The sequence below is a fragment of the Salmo trutta genome, chromosome 24, assembly GCF_901001165.1.
Source record: "Salmo trutta chromosome 24, fSalTru1.1, whole genome shotgun sequence".
NCBI lineage: Eukaryota > Metazoa > Chordata > Actinopteri > Salmoniformes > Salmonidae > Salmo > Salmo trutta.
The window spans coordinates 27,340,452-27,355,833 of NC_042980.1; the positions used below are offsets into that span (position 1 = coordinate 27,340,452).

The 15,382-nt window shown below is 42.8% G+C and overlaps 1 protein-coding gene across 2 annotated transcripts in view; it reads right to left on the reverse strand.

The window, feature by feature from the left end:
• The window catches only part of LOC115161006 (calcium/calmodulin-dependent 3',5'-cyclic nucleotide phosphodiesterase 1A), a 52,850-nt gene that overhangs the window by 9,428 nt on the left and 28,040 nt on the right, over positions 1 to 15,382 (reverse strand). For both annotated transcript variants that reach the window (XM_029711639.1, XM_029711640.1), the window contains 6 exons: positions 10,973 to 11,086; positions 9,206 to 9,388; positions 7,514 to 7,580; positions 6,952 to 7,068; positions 1,400 to 1,540; positions 1,167 to 1,267 (listed from right to left, as the gene is read on the reverse strand). In XM_029711639.1, the coding sequence (XP_029567499.1) occupies positions 1,167 to 1,267; positions 1,400 to 1,540; positions 6,952 to 7,068; positions 7,514 to 7,580; positions 9,206 to 9,388; positions 10,973 to 11,086 (723 nt within the window). The remainder of the gene's footprint in view (positions 1 to 1,166; positions 1,268 to 1,399; positions 1,541 to 6,951; positions 7,069 to 7,513; positions 7,581 to 9,205; positions 9,389 to 10,972; positions 11,087 to 15,382) is intronic.

Consider the following 15,382-nt stretch of genomic DNA (forward strand, 5'->3'; position numbering starts at 1 on the left):
GCAGTTAGTAGTACTTTTACTCCAGTTCTAGGGCAGTTAGTAGTACTTTACTCCAGTGCTAGGGCAGTTAGTAGTACTTTTACTTCAGTGCTAGGGCAGTTAGTAGTACTTTTACTCCAGTGCTAGGGCAGTTAGTAGTACTTTTACTCCAGTGCTAGGGCAGTTAGTAGTACTTTTACTCCAGTGCTAGGGCAGTTAGTAGTACTTTTACTCCAGTGCTAGGGCAGTTAGTAGTACTTTTACTCCAGTGCTAGGGCAGTTAGTAGGACTTTTACTCCAGTGCTAGGGCAGTTAGTAGTACTTTACTCCAGTGCTAAGGCAGTTAGTAGTACTTTTACTCCAGTGCTAGGGCAGTTAGTAGTACTTTACTCCAGTGCTAGGGCAGTTAGTAGTACTTTACTCCAGTACCAGGGCAGTTAGTAGTACTTTACTCCAGTACTAGGGCAGTTAGTAGTACTTTTACTCCAGTGCTAGGGCAGTTAGTAGTACTTTACTCCAGTACTAGGGCAGTTAGTAGCCCTTTCTCCAGTGCTAGGGCAGTTAGTAGCCCTTTCTCCAGTGCTAGGGCAGTTTGGAGATTGAAAATAATCAAAGAGAGGGAAAGTTTACAAAATACCTTCATTGTCCATTTCACAACAACCCCTCATTTCTGAAATACGAGTAGCCTTTCTGATCAATTTTTATTAGACTAGAGAGTAATGCAGAGGTAATGAAGGGTTTAAACTAAAGGACTTCTCTCTCTCTCTCTCTCTCTCTCTCTCTGCTATCCCTTATCACTGAGGTCAGTGCTGCAATTTTTAGTATTCTCATTGTGCACAGAACTCATTTTAATGGGTTCTTTAAATGGGTGCCTTCACTTAAATGGGCTCTTTATATGGCCATGTTCCCTTCTTAAGGCTCCATTGGCATTCATTAGTCAGGGTCAGACTGACTGCACTGTCTGTCTGTCTAAGAGGCAAAAGCTGTACTAAAAGTACAATACAAGGACATCTTCAGTTTAACATTAGTATTGGTAGGATGGAATGAATGAAAATGGAAATAAATAATATGTCCATTAGGTACAGTAGCAAAGTGTTGTGTCAAACTTCAGGAATAAAAATGCCTACTGAAAGAAGCAGAAGTTTGCACCGTTCGTAGGAAACTTCAGGAAGAATACTGACACACACCTGGTCTGAATGTGAAAGTTGTTGGTTGTCCCAGTGTGTTCAAAGTCATGGATAGCGGCAGCAAACACCATGGCTAGAATGTCCAGTTCAGTGAGCCAGTGCTAGAGAGACAGAGAGTAAATGTAACGAGAAACACAATCAGAATCCTCTGTCCTTTGATCTGTCTAGAATTCATGGAATTCATTACATCCCTATTGCACCAACCTGCATGTGAGTGTGCATGTGAGACTCACCATGATGCCAGTGTGGAGCATCAGATAGTGTGCTGTCTGTGTGACGTCGGCAGCATGGATCAGGTTGTGGTAGGGGTTTCTGTGTTTGCTGTAGCCCACCTCTAGAGCCTCTACGAAGGACACCAGAGATGACACTGGTATCTGGGGAAAAACAGGGAGGTTGGGACATCAGAGATGACACTGGTATCTGGGGAAAAACAGGGAGGTTGGGACATCAGAGATGACACTGGTATCTGGCGAAAAACAGGGAGGTTGGGACATCAGAGATGACACTGGTATCTGGGGAAAAACAGGGAGGTTGGGACATCAGAGATGACACTGGTATCTGGGGAAAAACAGGGAGGTTGGGACATCAGAGATGACACTGGTATCTGGCGAAAAACAGGGAGGTTGGGACATCAGAGATGACACTGGTATCTCAAATCAAATCGTATTAGTCACATGCGCCGAATACAACAGATGTAGACCTTACAGTGAAATGCTTACTTATGAGCCCCTAACCAGCAATGCAGTTTTAAAAAATACTTATAAGTATAAGAAATAAACGTAAGAAGTAATTAAAGAGCAGCAGTAAAATAACTATAGTGAGACTATATACGAGTCAATGTGTGGGGGCACTGGTTCGTTGAGGTACTATGTACATGTAGGTAGAGTTATTAAAGTGACTATGCATAGATGATAACAGCAGAGAGTAGCAGCGATGTAAAAGAGGGGGAGGGGGGGCAATGCAAATAGTCTGGGTAGCCACTTGATTAGGTGTTCAGGAGTCTTATGGCTTGGGGGTAGAAGCTGTTTAGAAGCCTCTTGGAACTAAACTTGGCACTCCGGTACCGCTTTTTTATTTTTTTTATTTCACCTTTATTTAACCAGGTAGGCTAGTTGAGAACAAGTTCTCATTTACAACTGTGACCTGGCCAAGATAAAGCAAAGCAGTGCGACACAAACAACACAGTTACACATGGAATAAACAAACATACAGTCAATAATACAATAGAGAAAGTGTATATACAGTGTGTGCAAATGAGGGCTATTTACAGATTGGCTATGTACAGGTGCAGTGATCTGTGAGCTGCTCTGACAGATGGTGCTTAAAGCTAGTGAGGGAGATATGAGTCTCCAGCTTCAGTGATTTTTGCAGTTCGTTCCAGTCATTGGCAGCAGAGAACTGGAAGGAAAGACGGCCGAAGGAGGAATTGGCTTTGGGGGTGACAAGTGAAATATACCTGCGGGTGGGTGCTGCTATGGTGACCAGTGAACTGAGATAAGGCGGGGCTTTACCTAGCAACGACTTATAGATGACCTGGAGCCAGTGGGTTTGGCGACGGATATGAAGCGAGGGCCAGCCAACGAGAGCTTGCCATGCGGTAGCAGAGAGAACAGTCTATGACTAGGGTGGCTGGAGTCTTTGACAATTTTTAGGGCCTTCCTCTGACACCGCCTGTTATATAGAGGTCCTGGATGGCAGGAAGCTTGGCCCCAGTGATGTACTGGGCCGTTTGCACTACCCTCTGTAGTGCCTTGCAGTCGGAGGCCGAGCAGTTGCCGTACCAGGCTGTGATGCAACCAGTCAGGATGCTCTCGATGGTGCAGCTGTAGAACCTTTTGAGGATCTGAGGACCCATGCCACATCTTTTCGGTCTCCTGAGGGGGGGAATAGGTTTTGTCGTACCCTCTTCACAACTGTCTTGGTGTGCTTGGACCAGGTTAGTTTGTTGGTGATGTGGATACCAAGGAACTTGAAGCTCTCAACCTGCTCCACTGCAGCCCCGTCGATGAGAATGGGGCGTGCTCGGTCCTCTTTTTCCTGTAGTCCACAATCATCTCCTTCGTCTTGATCACGTTGAGGGAGAGGTTGTTGTCGTGGCACCACACGGCCAGGTCTCTGACTTCCTCCCTATAGGCTGTCTCGTCGTTGTCGGTGATCAGGCCTATCACTGTTGTGTCATCAGCAAACTTAATGATGGCTTTGGAGTCGTGCCTGGCCGTGCAGTCATGAGTGAACAGGGAGTACAGGAGGGGACTGAGCACACACCCCTGAGCGGCCCCTGTGTTGAGGATCAGCGTGGCGGATGTGTTGTTACCTACCCTTACCCCCTGGGGGCAGCCCATCAGGAAGTCCAGGATCCAGTTGCAGAGGGAGGTGTTTAGTCCCAGGGTTCTTAGCTTATTGATGAGCTTTGAGGGCACTATGGTGTTGAACGCTGAGCTGTAGTCAATGAATAGCATTCTCACATAGGTGTTCCTTTTGTCCAGGTGGGAAAGGGCAGTGTGGAGTGCAATAAAGAATGCATCATTGTGGATCTGTTGGTGCGGTATGCAAATTGTGAAATGCTATCACACACACCAAATAATTTTCTAATTTTGTAGTGCAGGGAATTACATCCCCAGAGTTGACTTCATTAGAGAAAAGATAACTCCTGCGAGATATTACCTCTGGCACTTTGTTTATGGTTCCAAATTGTCATGTGTGCCAGAGTTATCTTTTCTCCAATGAAGTTGGAGAGACCGAGAGAGACACGTGTGGGGGGCTTCATGTGTACTGTAGCTTATGTGTAAGCTTAACTCCTTTAGTTTAATCAGACTAAGAGCAGAGTAGGGCCCAGAACACCGCTCTCCCTAAATCAAAATATGAGCATCATGCGTCACACACGTTCACATTCACAATGAAAGAGCTGAGCTCCTCCGGATATTTGAGTGTCCATTTAAAGCCTAGCTGTCACATTGATTCTAGGAACAGTATACCTGTGAATGACAAAACCCACACGTGACAAGGCCTTCCGACTGACTGTTGAGCGATAGCATTGAAGAATAACAAGTGATTGGATTCATATAGCACTGAGGTACTCAAAGCGCTTTACATAGTAGTCGGAAACACCTCATCCACCACCAATGTGTGGCACCAACCATTGGTGATGCATGGCGACCATTTTTGTGCCAGAACACTAATCATACATCAGCTAGAGAGTGATATATGCCATTTAGGAAGGAGGGGGATGATTAGGGGCCATGTTGGGATTTTAGCCATGACACCAGGGTTGATATCCCTACTCTTGGGATTTTTAATGACCACACAGAGTCAGGACACCCGTTTAACGTCCCATCCGAAAGATCGCACCCTACGTAGGGCCATGTCCCCTTCACTGCCATGGGACATTGGGACCTCCTGGCCCTCCAACACCACTAACAGCAGCGTCTGGTCTCCCATCCAAGCACTGACCAGGACTAACCCTGCTCAGCTTCAGAGGCAAGCCAGCAGTGGGATGCAGGGTGTTATGCAGCTGGCTCGCATACACAATCTTGGCAATTTGGTAGTACTTCAGCAGTTTTCCTCCTGTTATGTCAGTCACTGACAGTCAATCAATTAGCCCATGTCAGCTAACATTTTATAGATTGCTAGGTAAGTTAGTCTAGCCATGTCACGCCTACTCCCACTCCGGTACTCAACGTCGCCAGTCTGCTAACCACCGGTCCTAGCCATCATCATTACTCACACCTGCTCCCCATCGTTACGACACCTGGACCTCATCATCACCTTGATTACTCCCCCTTTCTTTAGCCCTCAGTAGCCTCAGTCATTAGGCAGTATTAGTTTTGTTCACATTCTGTACGCCTCTCCTGTTTTGTTTATCTTCAAGATTCTTATTATTAAACTCACCTTCTGAACATGCTTCCTGACTCCCAGCATATACATTACAAGCCAGCTATCTGAACACTGTACAGTAGTAATCATGTCTGAATTAGAATCAAATCAAATTTTATTGGTCACAAACACGTGTTTAGCAAATGTTATTGAGAGTGTAGCGAAATGCTTGTGTTTCTAGCTCCAACAGTGCAGTAATATGTAACAATTTCACAACAATACACACAAATCTAAAGTAAAGGAATGGAATTAAGAATATATAAATATTTGGACAAGCAATGTCAGAGAGGCATAGACTAAGATACAGTAGGATAGAATATAGTATAAACATGAGATGAGTAATACAAAATATGTAAACATTATTAAAGTGACTAGTGTTCCATTTATTAAAGTGGCCAGTGATGTCAAGTCTAGGTATATAGGCAGCAGCCTCTAATGTGCTAGTGATGGCTATTTAACATTCTGATGGCCTTGAGATAGAAGCTGTTTTTCAGTCTCGCTGTCCCAGCTTGGATGTACCTGTACTGACCTCGCCTTCTGGATGATAGCGGGTTGAACAGGCAATGGCTCAGGTAGTTGGTGTCCTGGAGGGTAGGTAGTTTGCCCCTGGTGATGCGTTGGGCAGACCACACCACCCTCTGGAGAGCCCTGCGGTTGTGGGCGGTGCAGTTGGCGTATCAGGCGGTGATACAGCCTGACAGGATGCTCTCAATTGTGCCTCAAAGTTTGTGAGGGTTTTAGGGCCAAGCCAAATTTCTTCAGCCTCCTGAGGTTGAAGAGGCGCTGTTGCGCCTTCTTCTCCACACTGTCTGTGTGGGTGGACCATTTCAGTTTGTCAGTGATGTGTACGCAGAGGAAATTGAAGCTTTCCACCCTCTCCACTGTGGTCCCGTAGTGAATAGGGGGGTGCTCCCTCTGCTGTTTCCTGAAGTCCATGATCAGCTCCTTTTTGTTTTGTTGACGTTGAGTGCGAGGTTATTTTCCTGGCACCACACTCCCAGAGCCCTCACCTCCTCCCTGTAGGCCATCTCGTCATTGTTGGTAATCAGGCCTATTACTGTTGTGTCGTCTGCAAACGTGATGATTGAGTTGGAGGCGTAGCCTTCTGACCGGGCACACAGGGCACATGCCTAGGGGCTCTGACCTCCAGGGGGCACCATTTGATTTTGTTAGTCACTCCCACTCAGATATCACATGAACATGGCATAAATCATGGCAAAATGTGTGGAACGGCAGGGGATATAACATTACAACTGTAACATTTTCTCTCTATCCATTGCAAAATTTGTTGAATTGTATAAAATTTGTAAAACACTTATGTTACGTCATGTTACGTAGTCTTAGCACCTTTTTTTCTAAGTGTGTATCTACAACCTAAAAAGGTTATTTGGCTGTCCCCATAGGAAGAACCCTTTTTGGTTCCATGTAGAGCCCTTTCTACAGAGGGTTCTACATGGAACTCAAAAAGGTTCTGCCTGGAACCAAAAAGGGTTCTCCTATGGGGACCGCCGAAGAACCCTTTTGGAACCCTTTTTTCTAAGAGTGAATGTAGCCCTTCAAGTAAAGTGTAACCCTATTATCATAGGATTAAAATATAATCCTGACATTCAGATCAAAGCACAGTAACTGTATATGTTTGTGATAATCTCACCACTCGTCTAACAGAGGACATGTAGAAACTATAGTATAAAACCAGACAAAGAGATGAGGACAGAGAACAGAAACGGTGTGAGGCTGAGGTACCCAGACCAAAGGCCTGTGATGTAGAACAGAGGAAAGAGTAACACACACACACACACACAGAGAGGCTTGGGGTATAGAACAGGCTGAGGGGGTGATTAGGAAGAACACTTAGTCAACAAACAAACTCACACACCCTGATGTTAGAGTGAGAGACTGAATAGAGACTAACCCTGAAGCGGTTGATCAGGTCATATCGGGTGAGCAGTTCGTACACCAGGAACTTTAATGCGTGTTCACTGCTGGCCTCGTGGAGCACAAACACATCAAAGGACCAGTTATCTACATCCTGTAAACAATAAGATGTCAGGGATGATGACAGCACAGAATTAAATAGAACACACATTGTGTTCTATAATAAAACACATATTGATTATCATCGCTATGAATGTCAGAATATGATGTCGCGATAAAGTCTAAAATAGCTGTAAAATCAGGTACATCTTGTACAGATGTAATAAAGCCTTTATTCTGCAATGATTATGCATGATATGACAGTTTATTATCTATTTAATGGTTTAGGATGTCATCATTCCTATCTCAAAGTGTAGCTTTCATTTCTCATAGGTCCGGTTTCCCGGACACAGATTCAGCAAGACAAGAGATTCCCCATTGAGCAAGATTTTTTTTGTCCAGGACTAGGCTGAATCTGTATCTGGGAAACCAGTCCCTAGTGTATGATGTATAATAGTAATAGTAATACTATAGTAATAGTAATATGACATATCAGGCACCTTCAAAGCAGCGATGGCAGCTGGAGGGTACGTCAGCCCAGCCATGTTAGATGTCCGTCTGTACATCCTGAAGATAGGTACACAACCATTAGGTGGTTAGACAACAGAACTGCGATGCACCCAGCGGGCAAAACGGGTTGAAATAATGTTATGATGAATACTGCTTGTAATGATTTTATTTCAATGAGTTTTGCCCACTGAGGCAGCTCCTGTACATGTACTTTGTATACATAGAAAACTGTACACACAGACAACAAACAACGGCTGATCATTTTAATTGTATTCTTCCCATTATGGTATCAAAATGCTACAGTCACATAATGCCACAATGCCTCAGTTTTCAACGATTACCAGTAATGGGATCAACAGTAATTGAATTTTTAAAAAGATTAAAGGCTTTTGAGCAGGCATTCTTCGCAGATTACGAATATTTTGGCATTGGACAGAACCGAACCAAAGGCTGGATGTTGAAAGGGGTGAGGGGAGGGATGAGACAGGGCTGTTAAATAAGGCCAAAGAAAGACTGTATTTGGGCTTTGGCAACAACAACAAAGAAAGGTGTGACATGTCGGAAGCCCAGCCAAGTTATCTCTGTTCTTCAAGTGGGCCTTGGTCAAAAGTAGTGCACTTTTTAGGGAATAGGTTGCAATTTGGGATGCATCCTACATCTAGTTTATAAAAGAGAAGGAGAATCTGCCAGGCTGGGCTTTGACTGTATTCTCTTCTCTCGTCTCCTCTGAGAGTGTTTTCAGTCATAGACCAGTTCATTTTTCTCAGGGGAATCTGGGCTGAAGAGACCATACTCTCTGACACAGACATATTGTATAACTGTAAAGACAGATCTTACTATGGAATATGAACACACATTTTATAACTCAAATTCTAATGTTGTCCACAAAAGAAGAAACCATCCAAACCTGTTGTTTGACAAATTTGAATAATAAACTAAGCAATGTACATTCCAACTGTCGAACTGTGAATGCCTGCATTGTGGATTCCATTTTGGAATATTCATTTCAGGAGATACTGTAGCCTAGTAGTTGCCATGGAAATAAAAGTGAGACACAGGCCATAGCAACAGCTCTTGAGAAGATTTGAGACACGTTGCTGAATATGATGTTTATGTATTCATGTTAGTGCCCACTGTAAGTAAGAATTCACTATTGACCATTTTTATTGACTGGCAGAATGACAATTAATACTATTAGACTACAAGCGAAAGCAATTGAGGGAAGCGCATTGCTCAATATTATTTATGTATTCATGTTTGTGCCCACTTACTGGAAGGTTTTTACGTGTTTATTTTAAGAGCAACACAAGAAGTAATTCATAGGAGCTTCTAACAAAAGTGTTAATGGTTTGATGGTATGTTTTTTTACTTATCTGTACTTAAATGTATCTGCATACTTATCAATATAGATAGCCTACTGTAATTCTTTGTTTATTTTCCCATATATCATAAAAGTACATCCTCCAGTACCTCTTGACGAAGAAGACTGTGTGTGTGTGTGTGTGTGTGTGTGTGTGTGTGTGTGTGTGTGTGTGTGTGTGTGTGTGTGTGTGTGTGTGTGTGTGTGTGTGTGTGTGTGTGTGTGTGTGTGTGTGTGTGTGTGTGTGTGTGTGTGTGTGTGTGTGTGTGTGTGTGCGTGCGTGCGCGCGCGCGCGCGTGCGCATCTGTGTATATGTTTGTACCTCTCGACAAAGATGCCAGCCTGCACGGCATGCACGATGCTCTTGAACCGTGGTTTCTCCTCGGGTCGTCTCCTGACCACACCCATCTTCCTGGTGAAGGTCGAGGCCAGCCAATCCCGCACCTCCATTGGGACAGAGTCCGTCTGGATGTCACTGAGCTCATCCTCAGTGTCCAGAAGACGCCTGTGAGGGGGAGGGACAAGGGACAGTCAGACTCCAGGTCACTCGGAACACACAAATGTAACAGTCCCATACTACCTCATATTCACCTGTTACATACCTGTAACCCACCTGTAACAGTGTCACATTCCCTGTCATTCACTTTTTACCCATAAGTAGTATAGCTTACATTTCCTGCATAAGTATGCTAAATGTCACTCACACTAATAGCATGTACTGTAGCTAATAAAAGTGCAGTTTGTTTCCATTGCTGACTGTGATGTGATGAGATGAGAGGCCAGGTCTTGTAAATGCCTGTTTACCTGTCTTGGTATGCAGCCCCTGAACCATCATCCTCACTATGTGATCCCCAGTAAATGTCATTCTGAAGGCTGAATGGACTTCTTAAGTGTTAACTGACAGGCTCTCTTTCCATTGCAATTTGTTTAGCTGAGGAAACAGCCTTGGTGAATTATTAACCATAAAACAGATCCTCAGCTGTAATGAGAAAGAAAATGTGGCCAATAAAGGAAAAGAGAGGCAGATATTTTGAATGTTGTGATTTTAGAATGTCAACATTAGGTTAGATGCTAACGTAAGGAAATGAGGCTTACGGAATCACGATAAGGGTGCAGGACTTCCTTCTGCAAGTAATTATTCTGAAATTGTAAAACCGAGCTACCGTGAAAATAAATGATAATATATTATGATGATGGGAAATGCAATTACTACACAAACATGATTCAATCAAAGTCTGCATCCAAAATGGCACCCTATTCTTTTAATAGTGCACAAAGCCCATGTGCACAGATGTAGGGGAAGGGTTCTACATTGAACCCAAAAAGGTTCTACCTGGAACCAAAAAGGGTTCCTCTACGGGGACATCCGAAGAACCCTTTTAGGTTTTTTCTAAGAGTGTACATAGTAAATAAGGTGCCATTTGGGGAAGAGAGAGAAAGAGAGAGAGAGAGAGAGATGAGCTCTGCAATCAGACTACAGGCTATGCAACACCTGCTTATCACTGGAGAGCCCAACTGAGCTGACTCACTCTGCAGTCTGTATCAACAACTACAGCCACAACGACCCAGACTGAGAGGGATGTGTGGCTCAGTAAGACTTTAGTTTTAGTCTCCTCCACGGAGAGATGAAAAACTTCACACATGGAGTTTAAGAAGTAAAGTATGGAGTGCTCTTTTGAGTAATCGGACGTTCCCCCATGACGGGGGAGACACCCAAAGAGAATTGAGACACCCAGAGAGAAGTGAGACACCCAGAGAGAAGTGAGACACCCAGAGATAAGTGAGACACCCAGAGAGAACTGAAGGACGTTGATCAGCAGACACAAAGACACAGTTTGCATAGGAAAAGTATCTTTCCAAACTGTCTGAGCTAAGGCACCAAAACAGAGTAGTACTGCACTTGTGGTACTACACTGGTTGTACAGCACTCGATCTGTCAAGGAATTTGATAATCAGAATAGGTTACTATCTATGAGTACCATATTTTATGTGAGTTGTATTTGTGCAGCTATTTCCCATACCTTTAACGGTGTAGAGTGCAATATGTTTGATGTAGTCATGGAATTGAATTCAGCTAAAATGCACTCACCTGGTTTCATCAATATAGACTGCCTCTAAAACAGAGGCTGCATACTCTATATTCTTCCTCAGGTCCACCACATTCACTTCTCCTTTGTCTAGCTGCTTCACCAGGCATCTCAATCTGCAAAGAGGAAGTTAGATTCAAATTTCATCTTCATATATGAGCTCATGAACACTGGATAATGCATAGTACATGGAGCACAGTACTGTATGTCGATACAACTCGACAGTCTCTGAGCTGGTCTAGTCAAATCAAACGTTATTGGTTGGGTACACATATTTTTCAGATGTTATCGCAGGTGCAGCTAAATGCTTATGTTTCTAAGCTCCAACAGTGCAGTAATACCTAACAATACACAGAAATCCCCCCACAAACGCAATAAGGAAAGAAATTCCACAAATGAACTTTTAACAAAGGCACACCTGTAATTGAAATGCATTTCAGGTGACTACCTCATGAAGCTGGTTGAGAGAATGCCAAGAGTGTGCAAAGCTGTCATCAAGGCAAAGGGTGGCTACTTTGAAGATTCAAAAATATTTTTGGATTTGTTTAACACTTTTTTGTTTACTACATGATTCCATATGTGTTATTTCATAGTTTTGATGCCTTCACTATTATTCTACAATGAATAAAATAGTCAAAATAAAGAAAAATGTATATATTTCTTACATTTCTTATTTGTTCTGTTTTTGGGGGGGGTGTATTGTTTTGCATTGTTAGGTATTGCTGCACTGTATATAATGGTGTGAAATAGACATGGACAATACAATTTATAGAAAAGGTGTGTACAGCATTAGTTATATAGAGCACCACAGTATGAGTCATAATACCCATAAATCCTAGCAGTCAAACAGGGAAATGGTTCCATTCATTTTTCCCATATGGGATTTTAGAATCACATAAAATAAGGGCTGTGTTTCGTGTAGGCTTACCCTGGTGTGACCTTTTGATAACCGTGTAAATCTCTCTCGGACAAGGCGACTTTTATCAATATATTCGCCTGGATTTACCCCCCACCCAAAATTAAATGCTAATGTGGCTATCATAAAGAACTACGAATGCCATGACGATCTAGACGAGACTGCCGAATCGAGGCAAAGGTAAGAATCTCTGCATTAACTATCTAATGTTAGATAAATGTAGTAATTAATAAATTGGCTTAAATGGACAATTCTGTGATCAGTCTTGTGCAAGTTTTAAACTGACACAAACTGTTAACAAAGGTGTCAGCTAGAGATGACGTGCAGGAGTTTGCAGGGATTTGTAGTCTTGCATGATGTCTACGTTGATGCTAATTAGCATTTGCGAACCTGAGAGTTAATGGAGCTGAATATATTGATAAAAGTCACCTTGTCGAAGAAAGATACAGGGTTATCAAAACACCAGGCCAGGGTAAGCCTACACGAAACATAGCCCTTATTTTAAGTGTTCCTAAAATCTCCCATGGGAAAAAATCATGGTGAAAAACGATTGGAACAATTTCCCTGTTTTACCGCTAGGTTTTATGGGTATTATGACATCTCAACTGTGGGGTTTGAAAAAATAAAAATAATAATAAAATACACTGTTTAGCAGATGCTTTTATTGAAAGCACTCACAGTTATATGTGCATACATTTTAAGTACGGGTGATCCTAGGAGTCAAACCCACAACTCTGGCGTTACAAGCACCATGTCCTACCAACTGAGCTACACTATAGGATGAGCCTCGACTAGAACACAGTATATACATATGAAGTGGGTAAAGCAGTATGTAAACATTATTCAAGTGTGTGTGTGTGTGTGCGTGCGTGCGTGCGTGCGTGCGTGTTAGACATCCAGAGAACTAGCACCACTGAACTCCAACTTTGATCAACAAAGCCCAGAAAGTCAGTGAAGCCTTTGGTTTTGGTCTCATACAGATCTTTAAATATTTACCACGGGACTAGTGCATCATTAAAAACAACAGGGGATGGACACTGTGCCATGGCTCGCCTCGGTGGGCACACAGACTATCACCAAACACCAGAGGCCCAACCGACCAACCAACCCTCAGCAAAATGACTTGGTATGTGTCCCAAATGGCACCCTATTCCCCATATAGTGCACTACTTTTGACCAGAGGGCCTGTAGTGCACTATATAGGGGATAGGGGGTGCCATTTGGGATGCAAACCTACTGTAAGATCCCTGCTGCAAGGCAAGACCATAAGAGGAGCATCTGTTTTCAATCTGAGGTGTTATTATGTGAAAATCTATAACAGAGGAAGATTCAGAAGTATTGAAGTGTTATTGACATGTGGTTTTATATGAACACATAATCCTAAAACCCAAGCTGTCAAAACAACAGGATCAACTGACTGAAAGCCAGGATACAATACAGAAAACACACACACACGCAATACAGTACGGAAAACAACCAATGCATCTGCATACAAAGTGAGCAGGAGAAAGCTATTTATGAAGTGAGCAGAATGTATGTAGTAGAGAGACTGTGATAAGCCTTGGACTTTATTGTGCCTTTACTGTGGGCTTGTTTGCCATATCCAGTCATTTTTCTTCATTCTCTCTGGTCTTTCCTTCTTTTATGTCTTCAGAGGGGAAACACAGCCGGATACCGCTCTGCCAGTCAAGATGAGTGAGCCAAGTGCCAAGTCTATACTATTCTATCACAGGCGGCTGGTGGCAACTTAATTGGAGAGGACAGGCTCATAGAAATGGCTGGAATGGAGTGAATGGAATGGCATTGACATATCAAACACATGGTTTCCTAGTGCTGATACCATTCCATTCACTCCATTCCACCCATTATTATGATCCGTCCTCCCCTCACCAGCCTCCTGTGTATTATATTGTGCTCAGTATTAATTGAAAATCTGACTGACTACTATTGGCAAACTGCCACCCCCAGCATTGGCTTGTTTTGTGAGCTACAACAAGACAAACACCCAGGAGCGGCTCAAAAATGGTGAACTCAGCCTACATTGACGTGCCCGTAAATAGTGACACCTGTTAAACCTAATAGTGGTCTGTAATATCAAAATATTTCAATACATGACTCTAATGAGGATGCAGAAAGTAAACATTTGTCTTGCATAATCAAGCTGTAGACAGCCGTCTCTTCCACATTGTCAACTGCCTGTGATATTACATCTACTGTTGCATTTAGCCTGATATAGTATCTGGTGCACTTTGGATGAGAGTGAGATGCAGCCAGGGTGAGAGTTGGCAACAGTCCCTCAAAACAACTGTCTCTCCAACTCACTTATCACACATTCAGTAGCAACAGGTTTCCACAGACCAGGGTCTGATTTCAAAAAGTGTCTCAGAGTAGGAGTGCAAGGGCAGGTCCCCCCTGTCTATATAATCATATGTACTATGATCTAAAAGGCTAAACTGATCCTAGATCAGCACACCTATTCTGAAACTCTTTGCGAACATTGTCACAGACACAGCGTTTAGACTACAGTTTGAAACCACGGAAACCATGGGAATAGTTTATGTGTAGTGGGTGGGGGAATAACAACAGGGCTATTCCCCCACAGTGTTTCCAGCCGTAGGTTTATCAATCATATGACCTTTTCCTCTGTCACTCCCCACAGCACTGGCCTGATGTCTTCCATCTCACACACCCTGGATTAGACCAATCACACAGCAGATAAATATAAATAGTGGCCCTGATTGGTGGATCTATCTGGGTCACAATAACACAACCTTGTCTTTGGAAGCAAGCGAAAATGACTTTTTCATGTGATTTCAGTATGTTTCAGTATAGATTAGCATATGATAAAAGATTCTGAATAAACTGGCAGTATATTAATAGTTGAAACAGCCACAAAGGTAGCAGTATTGAGATATTTCTTAAGAAATAGAAAAAACATGGACTTTACAATGGTAAAGGGACTAAAGACAGGTCAAACATGTTATAACAAGTTCAGTTGTATAAGCACATGCCATATCTCTCGCAACAACTGGGTTGCTTATCTGAGTTCACATGAGCTCTTGGAATCTTTGTTTGACATTTTGGTCAAGTAGAAAACCTAAGACATCTGGACAACTCTCAGATGATGTTGTACAGTACCAATGTTTTAAACACTCACATACAGATGTAGGATCTTAATTTGATAACTATTTTGTTGATGAGAATTTTCCTGTACAGCAGGAAATGCAAACTTGTAGTATATTCAAGGCAGACTTGTCAGACTTGATTTGCCCTAACATGTAAAATGTATCAACCCCTACAAAAAATGCCCATCAATTATAATGCACATAATAATTCACATTTCCTGTTGCTGCATGATTATTTTCCTGCTGTAGCAAACTGGATCAAATTAAGATCCTACAGCTGCAGGATGCACCCCAAATTACACCCTATTCCCTACACAGTGCACAACATTTGACCACAGTCCTATGGCACTGGTCAAAAACTAGTGCACTAT